Source organism: Crocodylus porosus, unplaced genomic scaffold (genome assembly GCF_001723895.1).
Source record: "Crocodylus porosus isolate Cpor-Errol unplaced genomic scaffold, CroPor_comp1, whole genome shotgun sequence".
NCBI classification, from domain to species: domain Eukaryota; kingdom Metazoa; phylum Chordata; order Crocodylia; family Crocodylidae; genus Crocodylus; species Crocodylus porosus.
The window spans coordinates 105,061,505-105,078,970 of NW_017728947.1; the positions used below are offsets into that span (position 1 = coordinate 105,061,505).

General features: G+C 43.9%; 1 protein-coding gene across 1 annotated transcript in view; it reads left to right on the forward strand.

Moving 5' to 3' along the window:
• ESR2 (estrogen receptor 2) overlaps positions 1-16,815 on the forward strand; it is a 65,606-nt gene extending 48,791 nt beyond the window's left edge. Inside the window, exons 7-11 of the mRNA XM_019550840.1 lie at positions 4,573-4,711; positions 7,246-7,379; positions 11,856-12,030; positions 14,612-14,825; positions 15,940-16,815. Of these exons, the coding sequence (XP_019406385.1) occupies positions 4,573-4,711; positions 7,246-7,379; positions 11,856-12,030; positions 14,612-14,783 (620 nt within the window). The 3' untranslated portion in view covers positions 14,784-14,825; positions 15,940-16,815. The remainder of the gene's footprint in view (positions 1-4,572; positions 4,712-7,245; positions 7,380-11,855; positions 12,031-14,611; positions 14,826-15,939) is intronic.
• Positions 16,816-17,466: the final 651 nt, after the last annotated feature.

Sequence of the window (17,466 nt, forward strand, 5' to 3'; positions counted from 1 at the left end):
ACCGATTGTCTTGAAACTTGATAGGCTTCATCCTTTCAGAGTCTACCATCCCTGAAAATTTCATCCAAATTGGATAAAAAACAACAAAATTAAAAATATTTTATTGTTTCCCCGTTATACCCTATGGCTGAGGTGGTTTCGAACCGCTTTGGGAAGCCAAACGAGGCCAGCGCTTGGACCCGGATGTGCTGCTTGGGACCCCGAAGCATCTGAAGCTTCTCTGGATCTGAAGTTTTGTCCGAAGCCTCGCACAGCCCTACTGTTCCAGATGTGGTTTTTTTGTATTAACAATGCTTATTTTGTAGATAATGCCAGAATGTGAACCTGTAGGTTTTGGTGGCCATGGGCCATGGGCAATTGGAAATTTTTGCATGGGAAGTGGTTTGGGATAAGCACAGCAGCCCATTGTTTTTGAGACATCAACAGGCTTAAAAATGTCATCTAAGTTTCAGTGTTAATGCTCCATTAATCAAAATGGAGGAGGTTATATTTCTGATATCTTGAAACATTGACTCTAAGCAGACTCAGGGGCTAAGTATAGACATTTTAAAAGCCTGAGCCTGAACTGATTCAATTTTGCAGGTTAGTCTAACCTGTGTAGATTGAACCAATTTGCAAGTGAATTGGGTTTGATTCCTGAAATGCAGCTACATGCCTGCTGCAGCTCAAGCTAGAAGCCAGGGGGTGCTAGAGCAGCCCTCCCTTCCCTGCAGCAGTGGCCAAAAGGTTGGAGGGAAGCTGAGCTGAGTATGATTGGGGAGGGGTTTAAACCCCCACCCTGGCCTGCACAGTACCTAGCCAGGGTGTGCCTGGAGGGGGAGGGGAGAAGCAGTCCTTGCCAGGCTTGTGCCCAAGCAGTGGGGGGCATGGCTAGATACCAGCCCCTAGGGAGGCAGCATGAGACACAATGGAGGGTAAGGAGGGAGATTAAACCCCGCTTCCTCCCTCTCCCACTGGCTCAGAGCCCAGCCAGGGTCTGCCTGGCTTTCCCCCCTGCTTGCTGCGCAGGCCTGAGGTGAAGAGTAGGGAGGGAGAGGGATTAACTCCCACTCCCCTCCCCCACTGGCATAGGATCAGACCCCAGCTGGGATCTTCTGCCAGTGGGAGAGGGGAGGGGGAGGTTTAATCCCTCTCCCTTTCCCTCTTTGCCTCAGCCCAGCGTCTGGCCATGCCCCCTACCACTCGAGCAGGGGGAAAAGCCAGGCAGACCCTGGGTGGGGTCCTGTGCTGGTGGGAGAGAGGAGGGGGGTGGGATTAAATCCTTTTTCCCTGCTTACCCTGCTGGTCCTGGCCAGGGCATGGCCTCGCCCCCTGCTCTCCACTGGAACAGGGAGTGGGGTGGCGAGGGCAGGAGATGTCATCCTCCTGCTTTACTTGGCCTTAGTGAGGCCACAGCTGGAGTATCACATCCCGTTTTGGGTCCCCCGCTTCAGGAGGGATGTGGATAATCTTGAGAGAGTCCAGAGAGCCATCTGCATGATCAAAGGTCAAGAGAGCAGGCTTTATGAGGAGAGGCTGAGGGACACGGGAGTCTTCAGCCTGGAGAAGAGAAGGCTCAGGAGGGACTTGGTGGCAGCCTATAAGTATATAAGAGGCGTGTACCAGGATCTGGGAGAACCATTGTTCACCAAGGCTCCCTAAGGGATAAGAAGGTCTAATGGCCACAAACTCCTGGAAGGCTGATTTAGACTGGACATAAGCAAATCTTCTTTACAGTCCAAGTGTCCAGGGTCTGGAACAGACTCCCGCCAGAGGTGGTGCAAGCACCTACTCTGGACTCCTTCAAAAGGCCCTGCAGTCTTCTTGCCTATGGCAGGAGGGCTGGACTCGATGATCTCAGGAGGTCCCTTCCAGCCCCTAAAGACTATGAATCCAAGTGTGGCAGCCCTCCCTCCCCCCCATGCAGACTTGGGTTGGGGGTCTCCTGGGCCATGGAGGCGGTTAAAATCCCTCTCCGTCCCTTCCACTTGAGCTTGCTGGCCCATGTCCACTCCCCTGCCACTCTAGTGGAGGAAAAGTCTGGCAGAGGCTGCTCCACCTCTGAAAAGCAGACCAGGCTGCATCCCCAGCCTGCTTTCCCACCCTTTTTGTCAGCCAATCCTCACTGCTCTAGCTAGAGAGCAGAGAGGTAGGGCCAACCGTACTCTGCTTGAGCAGACAGTACCAGGGCTGCAAAGCATCCTGGGGTGCTGGGGAACTGATTTAACTTGAACAAGGAAGGCTTCTGGGCCAGAAGTTCCAAAAACTGGTTTGACCTAAGTCCATTAAGTCTGATACTACATTCAACCAGGTTTATCTTAAACCAGTTTGGGCCATTTAGAAACTGGTTTATGAGCACTGAACTTCTGTTCTGTTACAGGTTTAAAAGAGTTTCTGATCACTTAAGCCAGTTTATGTGTAACTTCTGTTCCTAGTCAGGAAGACATTTCCAAGATTTTATTTCAAGCAACAAGGTCTAGAAACATACTTTACAAACAGTGAAAGCTCAGGGTCTTGAGCACAACCATGCAGCAAGTGATGAATCCTGTAGTGACTTCCATGGCAATTATGTGGCAGTTGAATCAGAGAATACACAGGGTTGGGGGGAAATTCAGTGCTCTTGTTTGTCCTTTTTCTTCATACAAGAAGAGAGTATTTTGAAATTGAAAGTCAACAAATTTTAAAATGGTTAGAAAGAAATGATCTTTTATGCAGTGTGCCTTGATCTATGAGACTCATTCTAGACATAGAGTCCAGTAGCTTAGGGTATGGTCGTATGAACAAATTACTGTGAGTAAAGTCAAGGTTAAAACTCCCACTGTAACTTACTGTACAGTAAATGAGAGGCAGTTGTTTCCACTTTCATTAAGGGAGAAGCTACCTTTTTATGCGCCACAGTTAAGGATGTGTACACAGCTAGTTGTAGAGCATCAGCTACTTGAAGGTAAGTTCATACCCTGACACACATCATAGGGGCTCATTTATGTGCTTTTACTCAGTCAAATTTTAAAATTAATTGCATGTTTTAATGAATCAGAACATTAGGGTTGGAAGTGACCCAGGAGGTCACATGTAGTCCAACTCTCTGCTCAAAGCAGGACCATCCTCAGCTTGATCATTCCAGCCAGGACTTTGTTTAGCCAGGCCTTAAAAATCTTCAAAGGTGGAGATTCCATCCCCTCTCTGTGGCTAGGGACAGAAGTTACACATAAACCAGTTTAAGTGATCAGAAACTAATTTAAATCTGTAATAGAACAGAAGCTCAGTGCACATAAATCAGTTTCAAGATGGCTGAAACTGGTTTAAAATAAACCTGGTTGAATGTAGTATCAGACTTCACTGATTTGGATCAAACTGGCTTATGAAACTTTGTCCCAGACCCCTGCCAGGTTCAAGTTAAATCACAATCAGACCTGGGCTGGGCTGGGCTGTCTACTCCAGCAAAGAAGTGTTGCCCCACCCCTCTGCTCCCTAAATGGAGCAGTGAGGATTGGCTGACAAAGGGGAGGGGCAAGCCCAGGTGGGGAGGCAGCCATGTCTGCGGTGGGGGGGGGAATTCCCCCCCCCAGTCAACCCTGGCTTGGGTCTGGGGCCAGGGTGGGGGTTAAATGCCTCTTCTCATGCTCAAACTTGGCTGGCTGCAACTGTGGACTACAAATCCCAGAGGTACCTGGATGCAGGAAGAGGAAGTAATGAGCAACCCTGCAGAGTCCTGCTGATGTGATTGGGAAACACAAATCCCAGAGACCTCAAGGGCCGCAGGAAGAGGAAGTGAACACACATCTCATGCTGGTTACATGCCAGAGAGCCTGCTCTAGCAGCCCCCGGCTACTGGTCTGAGCCACTGCAGGCATGTGGCTGCATTTCTTGAATCAAAGGTAGATGTCTGCTAACTTGTCCCTCAGTTTAATCTGTGCAGCTTAGACTAACCTGCAAAGATTGCACTGATTCAACTTTGGGCTTTTTGACTGTCTATACTTAGCCTAGGTTCCAGTGTTTCACCACCCTCCTAGTAAGAAAGTTTTCCTAATATCCAACCTCAACTTCTCTTGCTGTAACTTGAGACCATTTGCTCTTTACTCTGTCTATCGTGAGAACATCCTCTAGTGTTTCAGGCAAGAAAGCAACAATTTTGAGTGGATATAGAAATCTCATGTTTCAGGTCACAACACAGCTGTCTGAAGAAGGCTAGGAATAAACAGCCTGTATAGTCAATACTCCATTATATGGTGTCTGAAGAATTGGAACCCTACCTCATCTGAAATGGAAACTCTTTGCTAGTGGTAGGCACCAGGGTTTGAGAACTTCGGCCTAAACATGGTTGCGACCATTGGATTGGTCCTTTATGATGTTTGTGTTAGTTCCTCACTTGTCTCGTTATGTGCCCATGAATGTCTTATTCCTGATCAAGATTTACACCCTTGATTCCAGAACAGAACACTTCAATCTAATGGTTTTCTCCCCAGTATATGCACACATGGCTTTTTGTTTCAAACATCTGAAATATTTTCTTTGCTTTTTTAATGTCTTTGCTGTTCTGTAAGTAGAGAAAAATAATAGGTGGACACATCTGATGCTGTTTCATTGTTTTAGGCTTCATAGAGCTTAGTCTGTATGACCAAGTGAGGCTTTTGGAGAGTTGTTGGATGGAAGTTTTAATGGTGGGTCTTATGTGGAGATCGATTGATCATCCCGGCAAACTAATTTTTGCACCAGATCTTGTTTTAGACAGGTGAGAAAAAACATATATATATTTATATACATGCATATATTTGATTTTTAAGCTTGCATTGCTTTTCAGCATATGGATGAAAATAAGTGGGTAGGCATTAGGGATGCTATTAATGTATCACGCTAAAATAAAGGAAATAAATGACGTTACCATGGTAATGTCTTGAGGTCCCTAATCTCTAAAATGGATCAAGAATTCTAAACATAAAGAATATTCTCAAGTGAATTAGAAACTTCTGAACTCTTTAGTCTGGTCATAGAAATAATCATGTTCTATTTACCAATATTGACTTAAGTTTATTTTTGTCATTGTCCAGATCTATAGACCCCCAAGTGTAAAGCATATAACTTAATATTTTAAATTCAATACTGTGTGTGTTAGTTTTTGCCATTTAAGTTGATTCTCCCAGAAAAACAGATATCTGACCAAATCGTATCACATAAACACCACTTATATTATCCATCTGTATCCATAACCAAACTTTAATTTCTGACTGTGTAGAGAAGGACAACTGAATTTTTTCCTATAGGTTAATTTTCATTTGTTACAAGTGAAAATATTATTTTCAGGCATCTCCTTAGCAGAGCAAGCTAAATCTGTGAAATGTAGCATGACCGTTTTTCTGCAAGACATGATCAAAACTGGAGTCCTTTTTCCTAAAGGTGAAAAGTTAGTGTAGCGATCTACTGTCCAAGCTGGCTTTAAAATGTTTAAACTTGTTGACACATGAATAAAAAGCAAAAATTCAGATCCATAAAAGCAACGTGCTTATGTCAGTTGTAAAGTGTTGTTGCATATGCTGCAAATAGTTAAAAGGCAAAATTGCTTCTATAGCAAAGGAAGCTAATTCAGCTTTCAGAAGTCTTAGCGTATGAGTTGTTCAAGGTAACAGTAAGACATCACTGAGAAAAAGCAATGTGTGTTGGGTTCTTGTAGGAAAATCCTGAGAGGACAGTTGAAATACTGAAGGCTCGTTAGGTACATTCCCTCATCTCTGTGAATGGGAGCAGATCCTGGGTTAACAGACATCAAGATTATTCTGTACATTTAGAAATGTTTACAAGATGTGTTTAGTTCCTGATCTGGTTTTTATTAAGATATTCTGACCCTGCAGCAATGCATCTTTTCACACACATGCTTTGTTGAGCAAGTTCACTTCTCTCCAAGCTGGGCTAGCTCGTCCTTCTCCAGACCCCATCCTAAAATTTTTCTTTGCAATGAAGTCTTGGCAATAGTTAGCAGCTGGAGTGCTGAGATCTCTGGTCATTGTGCTGCCAAGTATTGCCCATAGTTTTCTTCTGGTTTTTTTTTGTCTTTACTGGCCTGTTGTTCCCTAGATATTAACTCTGAGAGACAGGAATGATAATTTTATTCTGGGTTTGCATTAGCTAACACAATGGGGTTCTGCTACGTGACTGAAGCTTTACTGCAGTAGCACTTGCAATTAATAACAATAATAATATAATTCAGCGGGGGTCAACCTGTTTGGCAGGCATGCTGCAAATTATCCCCAGTGTGCCATACTGAGCCCTTTTGCTTACCCAATCTTCTGCTCTGCTTTCTGCTTCTTGCCCTGTGCTCTCTGTCTGTTCTGATGCTCTGATTTCTGTTCCCTGGCTTATCTGCCACTGTGCTGCCTCCCTCTTCTCGCATTTACCAGTGCTGCACGGAGGCTGCCTGTGCCACTTGTGACACCCATGCTGGAGGTTGCCTCCCCCCAATGTAATTAAGTTTTCCAAAACAAAAAAGGATCTTCATAAGTAAATTCTCAAGCTAAAAGTGCTGCATGCCACATTCCTGGATTTTTGATTGCTGAAAGATCTGCTTTTAGCTGCGTCCAGTTGCTTCTGAGCAGTGACGTTTTCAGAACACAGATCTGAAAGTCCACTCTTTTCAGACAGTACACGCCAGCCACTTTCTAAGAACAAGACCACACTATGAAGGAATCTTTGGCATCTGCAAATCAAATGATGAGGTCATAGGAATTCAGAGATGATTTTAGCTGATTCAAGATCCTAGTGTTCCCTGCACCGCTTCCACAATGTAGTGCCTCAGACTAGCTGTCCAGCAGGACAATTAACTTGGTAGATGAAATATCTCACAAAATGGGACCATTTTAACACCTAGTTAAACCTGTTTTAAGCAAACACTTGAGGAACTAGCAAAAATCAGTTGCATAATAGAGGTGACCTGTTACATATAATGCACCTTTTAAGTTGATTTCTCTCTGATCATATTCATTTGGAAATTCTCAAAGATTTTCTCTGTTCATGCCATCTTTCTCTGCTGTCTGGTTTTTAAATATCTCAGTTGTCTAAAATGTATGTGACATAAATAGGAGTCTGACTTCATTAGAGTTGTACTGATTATCACTAGTCAAAGACTTTAGTTTGCTAAGTGTTGTTTTGAACTGCTTACAAAATGGCCTGAATATAAATTCATATATGTATCTTAGGATAAAATAATACTTTGCGGGGGAGGGGGGAGCCGAATATTGCACATCATTTTCAGTAATATTTTAAACGTGTCTGTAGGGATGAGGGGAAATGCGTAGAAGGAATTTTGGAAATCTTTGATATGCTCCTGGCCACAACGTCGAGGTTTCGAGCGCTGAAATTACAGCACAAGGAATACCTGTGTGTCAAAGCTATGATCCTTCTCAATTCCAGTAAGTGCACATCTACCTTTTGAGATATGTCAAGTTGTGCTGATTATATAGGGTGGGCAAATAATCTTTTTCTAAAAATGGCAAAAATATTCCCAGATATAAAGATCCTTGAAATAGAGTGAAAGGAAAAGTGTTTTTGTTGCTAACACTTTTTTTAGTGGCTTTTTGTTGGTTCTGGCAAATTCTAGGCCCCTGCTAGATGGACTAAAATGGGCTTGAAAGTCCTTGTCCTTGGTTATATAGACCACCAAAGGGCAAAGAGTATGCTCTTTTTGATGCTGGGGAAACAGCAAGGAATTCTGCCACTAACTCTGTATCCTGGTGCATTCACAGTGTAATAAGCCCCTTTGTCTCCCTAGATGCCAGTAAAGCAACTGATTGGACGGAGTGACTGTCCTGTGTTTTATTTTCATAATGTCATAGTATCATAGTGCTTAGGGTCAGAAGGGACCTAAACGGATAATCAGGTCCGACCTCCTGCCCTGGGCAGGAACGGGGGGCTGGGGTCATATCACCCCAACCACACATCTGTCCAGCCTGCTCTTGAAGACTCCCAGGGTAGGAGAGAGTGCCGCCTCCCTTGGGAGCCCCTTCCAGAGCCTAGCAGCCGTAACGGTAAAGTAATGTCTCCTGATGTCCAGCCTGAACCTCCTCTCTAACAATTTGTGGCCGTTTTCATTTCAGTTCATCAGCAGAAACATTTCAAAGCATTCAGCTGATCTGTCTGCCAAGTGCTCTTTGGGAATCGCATCTGCAGTGTGCAGTCTCTTCCAAAGCATGAGCAAGTGTTGTTCTTGCCTTGTGAGTCGCAGCCCACTGTAATTTCATTGCAGAGTAGGTCTTCTCGCCGGAAACCCCCATGCAACCTCTACATAAACAAATCGGATATTGTTTACGTCAGCTGATTTCAGTCCAAGTCCCAGCACAATTCAGAATCACGTCCAGCTGCTGTCTGTCTAGAAATAAGTGGCATACCAGGATTTTTACCAAAAACAGAGATTTGCCCTTCTTTAATAACGTGCTGCATTGATCGCTGTGATTTAAATCTGGTGCAGCAGATTGTCAAGATGGGTAAAGAACTGCCCAGACGTACAAAGGTCTCTTCATGTTCATAATGGAAAGCCAGGCTCATATTTGTCGGTACATTCTCAGTGATGGATTTGGGATTCCTCTGAAGGGGACGCAGCCAGGAACGTGGGTAGCATTCCTGGAGAGTCAGGAAGGTGATGGGGAGACTGAATAGCAGTGGTGCCTCTTCAGGCAAGGTTATTTGCTTGTTCGGAGAAGTTAAGTTTAATTAAAACCTCAATTTGTAAATCGTCTCTGGTGTGGGGTTGTAATATGGTGACTGGGGGTAGGGAAAAAAGGCCACTTTAGAGATTTATGCAAAAATTTAAACATGATCCCTGTAAAGGGAATGTGGTCCTTACCCCTAAATTGGAGCTCTAATGTATGGGGTTTATAAATTACTGATGTAAGTATACGTATCTACATCTTTGGTGCACTGCTAGGCTCTTTCATTGCACCTGCAGGCAAACCTAGGCTATGTCTATCGATCATTTTGCAGTGTTTGCGTTGTGCTGATCTCTTGTGGGTGGCGGCTGTTAGCATGTGCCTGTTTTTTAAACATAGAAGCAATTAAACAGGGATTTTTAAAAAAGTGTCTAATTGATTTAGGAGCCCACAGCAATAGTACTGTTAGTCCTTGATTTCTGAAAGCAATGTATATACAGTGCTGGGAATTTTGGGAAGCCCTTCAGTATGTATTTATTATAATTTTGCTGGGATTCAAGCAGTGTATGCTGGATTCAATGCTATGTACTTATTCTGAGGGTGGCATTAACATAAAATCTTGGGGTTTTTTCCCTTGCTGGAAATAAAAAGAGCACTCAGCAAGAGATTCCAATAGCTGACATGTCTCTCAAATTTCCAGTCTGAGTTGAGTTTTCCAGAATGTCTTGTAGTGTGTTTTCAGTTATTTCCATTGGTATAGTTATCTGGTGTCATCAGAGAGAATATTTTTTAACACTTTGTGTCCATAATTAATGCTTCAGGGTCGCAATCCTTTTTTTTCTGCATGCCCAGACATCCCGATTTAGTCATCTACATGACAATTGTTTGGTTGTGTAAGGTCCCAAAAATGCAGAATGCCAACCTGTGTCTTACTGTTATGGAGACACAGCCCTACACACCTGGATGAATCATCTAGTCAGCCCCAGGCTCAGGACAGAACCAACCTTAATGAAATAATCCCAGACAAGTGTCTGTCTAACCTGCTCTTAAAAACTTCCAAGGATGGAGATTCCCCACTATTATTAGGTAGCTGGACCACCCTCATAGTCAGAAAGCTCCTAATTTCCATCCTAAATTTCCCTTGCTGTAATTTAAAGCCCACTCCTCCTTATCCTGACCCCTGCAAGCACAGACTATTATATCTGCATCCCTCAGTTTTCTCTTCTTCAAACTAAATAATCCAAGAGCCAAGGTCACTGACCTGAGGACGGGCATGTGATGTCTGAAAGCTTGTCCAACACTTCTCCCAACTATACAGTTGTTCCTACACCAGATATCACAAAAAAGCTTTGCCTTGACTCTTGACATTTCTTGGACCATCGTGGCTACAATAATATCCCAACCTGACTAAATAATTCTAGTTCTGTCAGTTTTTCTTTATAAGTCATGTTTCTAAGACTTTGAATTAATTTTGTTGTTCTTTTCTGGAATTTTTCTAAACTGTCCATGTCTTGTTTTAAGCACAGGGCCCAAAACTAGACATGGTACTTTAGGTGAGGCTTCACAAGTACCGAATAGAGTACAAGAATAATTTCCCTTGATTTGCAGGTAATATTTCTATTCTACAGCAGTATGCAACCTGAAACATGACCTTTACTTTGCAGCAAGAGTGTACTGTTGGCTACATAGTCGCACAAAGTGAATGTGTGCCCTAGTGTCCAGAGCCTCTACCTGTGCTCCTTCTGGACATGTTGCATCCTTAGCCATCCAGAAACTGAGCTGTCAAAACCCCACAACTAATGGGCATGGGTGTGTGGCCTGGTACTCACCTGGGATGCTGGTGGTCCAGGATCCCCCTCACCCAGTGGAGGTTTGGACCAGGGCCTCTTTTGCATCCTTTAATCACCATGTTAGAAGCAGCTGCTGTTCACACCCTTTTCCAGTGCTCCTTTGGAAGCTGAGCCACTTACACAGTCTTTGGGGAAAGAATTGATGGCAGGGAATAAGCATCTGTCCAACTGTAGGTAAGGGCTTATGATAGCTAGGGCTCTGTTCCTTCCAAGCCAGCACAATCCTTGGAGCCACACAACCTCTTACTTGCTCCCTTCTTCCTGGCCCCATATATCTCCTACATGCCTTCCCTCCCTGGCTGCCCAGAGGAAGAGCTTCAAAAGCAGTGCTAGAGACAAGGATAAGTAGTGGTGAGGTGGTTAGAGTGCTGAGCTGAGATGTTATTAGGACCTAGGTTCAAACCTGTTCTTGGATGAGTGGGACCCAGGGCATCCAGCTTCCCAGTTGAGTAGCCTTGCCACTCATCTGGTGGGGGGGAAGACATAGGAGCATGTACTCACTTTGTAGCCAGAACAGATGATTGACCTGGGCATCTACATTGCCCTCCAGGTGCGTAAGGCTACGTGGGCATTGTAGAATGCCAACTTCTGGGTAAGCAGTTTTTTGGGATGTATGTATCCAAAGAATGCCATGTGGATGATCAAATTCAGACACCTAGGAGTCCAGAAGAGAATAGACTGGTACTCTTAGTAAATCCCTTACGCTATTCCACTGATAACATTCACAGCTCTGTCCCTCACTAAATATCTGTCTCTGTGCGTTTGCCCTATCTGTGCCCAATCAGTTGCTTGCCTGGTCTTTCTGTAAGTTCTGTATTTGTTTTAACATGTCACAATTTGGAGTTGGCTGGGCCTCATCTAATAGTCAATAAATATCTGTTTCAGCAAAGCACCAAATACAGATGCATACCAGTTTCTGCTGGCTCCCTATTCCTGGGCCTGGCATGTTTCAGAGGTGGGAAGCAACTTTTATATCCAGGGCAGGTTAGAGTAATCATGACATTGCTCTTACTCAGACTAGAGTAACCCCTTTAGAAGACCCAAACTAGGGCATGTGGAAGTGGTGTAATATTACTTGTGCTTCTTCCCACAGCTTAGGATAAGCTCAAGCCATCAAATCAAGAATCTGGCTCTGTGTCTTTGGCATATATTGCAAATATTAATGGTTTCAATTGGGGGATGCTTATTCAGTATGCAAATGCATGACAACTGGTCACAGAATAAAAAATCAAAGTTAAATAGCATGTAGATATATATTGGAGCAGCAAAACATAGTTTTAGTGGGTTTGGAAATGTATTTTTCCAGGTTCTATTGAACCGTTACTTCAGAAGCCCATTAATGCTGCAATTGGAAAACATGACTTGCCGGTGCTTTTCTGTCGTCTTTGTTTAGGTATGTTTCCATTATCAGCAGAAGAGCCTGAAAGCAGCCAGAAGCTCCATCACTTACTCAATGTAGTAACCGATGCTTTGGTGTGGGTTATTGCCAAAACTGGGATCTCCTCACAGCAGCAAACAACTCGCCTTGCTAACTTATTGATGCTACTGTCTCATGTGAGGCATGCCAGGTAATGTTTAGCAAACTACATGGTACTTTCCAGTTGTAGCATTTGTTGTTACAGCAGCAAACCACAGCCCAGCTCTTAATTTCAGTGTAAAAATGTTAGCACTTTCCCTTAATATTATTATAATATTTAGAGATCCATAGATTGTGAGGGGCTGGAAGGGACCTTGCAGATCATTGGCTCCAGCCCCCCTGCTCTAGGCAGGAAGAAAACTAGGGTTTGGTGACCCCAGCGAGGTGACTGTCCAGTCTCCTTTTGATAACCTCCAGGGTAGGTGACTGCACCACCTCTGGAGGGAGTTTCTTCCGCAGTGCGGACACCCTGACTGTGAAGGAGTTTTTCCTGGTATTAAGCCTGAAGCGGCCTTCCAGGAGTTTGTATCCATTGGTCCTAGTCTTCTCCGGGGGTGCCCGGGGGAACAGTTGTTAATTTAATCCCACCAACTAAATGGCTGAAGTGTTTGCTGATACTTAGTAGGGCTTTGTGAAGCTTTGGTCCCTGATTTGATTTGGCAGAGATTTGACCCGATTCGGTGGCCAAATCGAATCCAAGGACCCTTTAATCTCTCTGAATGGAATTGGAACCCTCCAAATTAATTCAGAGATATGCAGAAAGATTCAGCTATTTGGACATAGACATAACTTTAAATGTTTTTTTACATACCTCTAGGTAGCAGGTGGCTTTCGAATGCTGTGATGCTGGGGGGCATGGAGCGTCCCACAGGAGCACGGTCCCCCCCCAGTGCACGCAGCAGCAGACCTGGAAGTGGACCAGAAGCACTTCCAGGTCCACTGAGCCCCACCCCCGGCTCAGTGACTGGTGCCTCCTGGGTCCGGGGGGGGCACCCAGGGTCCCCCCCACAGCCAATCGCCAAGCTGGGGTAGCACAGGGGGGCCCAGAAGTGGACCAGAAGTACTTTTGGGTTCACCACTGAGCATGTGGAGGGCCCCCAGCATCGCAGCGTTCGTGAGCCACACCTGGAAGGTATGTAGGAAAAACATTTAAAGCTGTGTTTGTCTGAATTGCTGATTCTCTGAATTGGCATCGAAACTTCAGATTCGGATTCAGCCAAATTGAATCAGGAACAGTGATCCATATCAATGAATTGAATCACTGCCCCCGATTTGGGCCAAATCTGAATCGAATAGGGCTTGCTTCGCACACCCCTAATGCTTAGGGTATTGCATTGATACTAAAGTGTGTATCTTATATTCCATTATTTTAACTACAACCGATTTGTATTGCAACTCCTTTTAATTCAGTTTACCACTCTACTCCTTTCCCCCCTTCTCTTTAAAAGAGCAATTGCGTATTTCCTTCAATGGGAAATCTCCACCAGTGCTGTTTGGGGGATCAACAGGTCGAGTGTACTTTGGTAGAGTGTCTGTCCCAGACTTAGTGTGGGTTTTCACGGAGAGCTGTTAGCGGCTCTTCTCAAAATCAGATAGTCTTTCACCAAGCCGTTTAAAAACAGTCGTTCCTATGAGTGAAACGCTCTACTCCATGCTGGTTTGCTGGTTGCTACTATAATTCTTTGAATTGTTCAGGGCTTTTGCTTAGAATATAAACGTTCTTCTTGAAGTTAAGGTGTCCATTAGGGTGTACTGGAGTGATTCTCAACCAAGGGGCCATGGCACCCTAGGGGTGGCTTGAGATCCTTTCAAGAGTGCCTGCAGGGTGCCATGAATATTAAGCGTTCAAACATGATTCACAAGATACATCCAGGGATTTCAAATAGGAATCTGGTGTTAAAAGCATTCTGAGATACTTTGCAACAGAAGAATTGCTCTAGTGTTTCTTAAGAGTTAAAAAAAAAACCAAGTGAAAATTAAGTCCTGGCATCTTTTGAGGGCTGCCTTGAGCTGAGATCCACTGGTATTGATCAGTCCCAGGGAGAGCAGTTTGTTTTAAGGTTGTCAGTAATTCTGTGTGAGATGTTTTGATAATCATGTCCCATATCTTGCAAGCGGTGCTTTTGCTTGACTTCTGAAATTGTTCTGAGTTATTAGACTACACTGGAGTGTAACACTGCACTGCGGTGTCAGAGTGACTCTTGTCCTCCATAACTTGTAATAAAAGTAAATGGGGAGTCTTGTCAGGTGTAAATTCTTTCTTCTGGAAGACTGCTCTTTTTAGGCGACAACTTTGGCTAAAAACTATAGTGCTGTTAGATACATGTACTGCATTGCTTTACATCTGATTTTACTTGTTCTTGAGAGAGTTTATGCTCTTGCCTTTGTTTATACAAAGACGATTCGGGACCCTGAAGAGTGAATTTGGCCCTTCCCTCTGCTGAGCAGGTCCCCTTTTTCTGAGTGTTGGATTAGATTGTTGTAAGATGAAAATAACTTCTTGTGCATGTACTTACCCATTCTTAGCCATTCCACCTGACAACTTCAGTGCTAGGCACTGTAGGTAAAGGGCTAGAGAAAGCATCTTCCAGCTTTGGAGGCATTCCTGATGAACCCTACAGGTGAAATTCTGACCCTGCTGATCCTCAGGCCGTAGCTCCCAGCCCTAAGCCCCCCTCCGTGCAGACCGCAAGGGAACACTGACTGCTTTTTTTTTTTCTTCTTCTTTGCAGTAACAAAGGCATGGAGCATCTTTTGAGCATGAAGTGCAAAAATGTGGTCCCAGTCTATGATTTGCTGCTGGAGATGCTGAATGCACATACCCTCAGAGGGCAGAGGAAATCTGCAGTCACAGGCTCTGAATTTGGCCTGTCGGAAGAAAGTGAGACTAGAGATGGGATGTGAAATCTGACCACACAGAAACTGCCTAATGATCTGGAAGAGCAGGTTTGTAGGAAATGGTGGGGGAAAAAAGAGCACTATTCCATGGCATGCATACATATATGCCTTGTAAGTATATGTATAAAAGCCCCTGAGATCTCTTTATGAAATTCCATTGACTCTCTCTGAGCCCATTTAGATTTGCACACGTGACCTTGGATAAGGCTATAGAGCACCATATGGGTAGTAGGACTCGTGCCTCGTCGGTGTTTCTGACACTGCAATTACTTTGCACTTTCCTAATGCTTTCTCAGAAACTCGCAAAGCACCTTATGGCCATTCTGCCTCAGAGCAGCCCAGTGAGAACGTTACCCTGTCTTGAAAGATGGGTGTGCTGAGGCAGGGCGAAGCTAAACGATTAGCTTTTAAGGTCACACAGCAGGTGTGTGGCAGAACTGGGACTAGATCCAAGGTCACTTGGCTTCCAGTCCCAGCCTAACATCATCTGGAACGTGCAGCTGTGTTACATCACTTGGGAAGGATCTGATCGCTGGCGATGGTTCCTGGCAAAAGACTTGGTGTTTTAGCTAATGAAAAGACCACGTGCAAAACAAATGAGTCTGTTTTGCATCTAAATATGCAACCCTGGAACCCTTCCTCAGGCTTCGTGGAAAGCCATTCAGAATGCATCCGGGACACTTGGCAGATCAGCTTTGGACATGCAGCAACCCATGTAAGGTTTTGACGAGATGATCCTGCCATTTGCACGGTCCTTTTGTGCTTCAAAGTTGAAGCTGGCTGCCTGCTCCTGTTCATGAAATGCTGAGCTTGGGAATTCAACATTAACAACCCCTGTTGCAGATTTATAACAACTGAAATATGAAGTCATCAATATATTAGGGACAAAAGTTACTGTTTAACTGTGTGTATTAGGAAAAACAGTGCTGTATAACTTGGTGATCTGGTCCTTGTAAATGCGCTTTCTTGGTCATTTCACAATCTTCCTTTCACCTGCAGCTTCAGTACAGTTTCCTTGTAGAACATTTTGGGGGCAGGGGGCTCAGATTATGCAGAATATATAACCGTGATGATGGCAGGAGGGAGGGCAAGGTAGGTGGATGGGAGGCTCAGCTAGGATCTGCCTTTACCTACCTGCCTCATTTTGGCTCTTATGTTCGAGAGGAAACTCCATGCAAGTTGCTTTTCTAGGGGTGGCTGACTTTTGCTCCCCGAATGACAAAAGGACAAATGATGCCTCTGGGATGCTTCATGTATGGCAATTTGCTTCTATTTCACTAAATATGTCACTGTGTAAAATGCCTGTCTTGTTGATTTTTGCATATATCTAAGATGCACTGAGTCTAAGCACTGATCTCTGCATATATCTAAGATGCATTTCAGCTACCTGTGTGATATTCTGTTTTTATGCTGTAATTGCACTTAATCTTGGAAAGTAACACTGGAGGTTAGCAGACTTGGCTATTTCACAATAGCAATTAGTTTTACATTATGAACTTTTACAGAAGAGGTAACTACCTACCAGAGGTACCTATCTAGATCCTAATTTGAAAGTCCCTCTAAGTCAGTGGGCATCCTCTCAAGTGACATCAATGAGCTTTGGATTGTGCCCTTAGTGAGGGTAATTGTTCTCTTTATTGACCAGTATCTATGCTGTGAATATTCTTCACTTTTGATCTGGATATTTTGAAGCCAAGGATATTGTATTTTATAGGAAAGGTGACCAAAAGTGCTTTCAGTGAGTTAGACTATAGTGTCTATTGACTTTTGATCCTGTACTATAGATGACAGTCTGAAATCTTACCAGCTATTTTTTTTTTTAAATAAAGGGCACCAATGTATTTTTCTTATACATGTGTAATAGCTACTCCTGCAAAGGGAAAGAAAAAATGCAGCTGCAGTCTTGAATTTATTTGGGCTTACCCAAATTGAAGTTGTACTCAGTACTACATGGACGTGCCTGAACATTTTAAAAGAGAGTCACCTTTTGACCTGGTCACCTGCCACACTGCTCTTCTTTCTGTTTCCAACTCTGTGCAACCCTTTATTTCTAAAGCAAATGCTTAACTTGGCTTTTTGCTATAACAGCAGGCCCTGTTCTTAAGCTATCCTACAACAAACTCTTGCAAAAGCAAATTTAGAAGAATCAGTGGTTCTAAAAATGATTTAATCCCCTCTATCCAAGTTCCTTGATTTATTCTGAACATATTTTATATTGAGGAGCTCGTCTTGGTCTACCATGTTTGTAACTTCTAGCGCTTTTTGCTAGACTTATATAGACAGAGAGGTGATACCAGTTTTGGAATTCTGTTTTCTCTACTTCAATCCAGCCTATTTTGTTTCCTTAGCCGTGGCACTGACAGACATAACAGCAAGATGGGTGGAGTGTATATGTATGTGTGTAGCTGGACATAATAAAGGATGTGCCTCAAAGATAAGGGGTTTTTGGTTGTAGCCATGTTGGTCTAAGGACATAGGCAAGGATCTTTGGGTAGATGTGAGATCTTTTATTAGACCCACTGAGGACTGTAGTTTGAAGAGTGCTCTGCAAGCTTTCAGGCGTAAGTGCCCTTCTTCAGGGACAGGAGACTGCTGTTGTTCTGAGATCTCTAAGGACTGAAAGATGCTGGAAGTGTGACAGGAGGTCAGTGAGAACATAAAGAGGTGGAAATTAGGAAAATATCAGGTA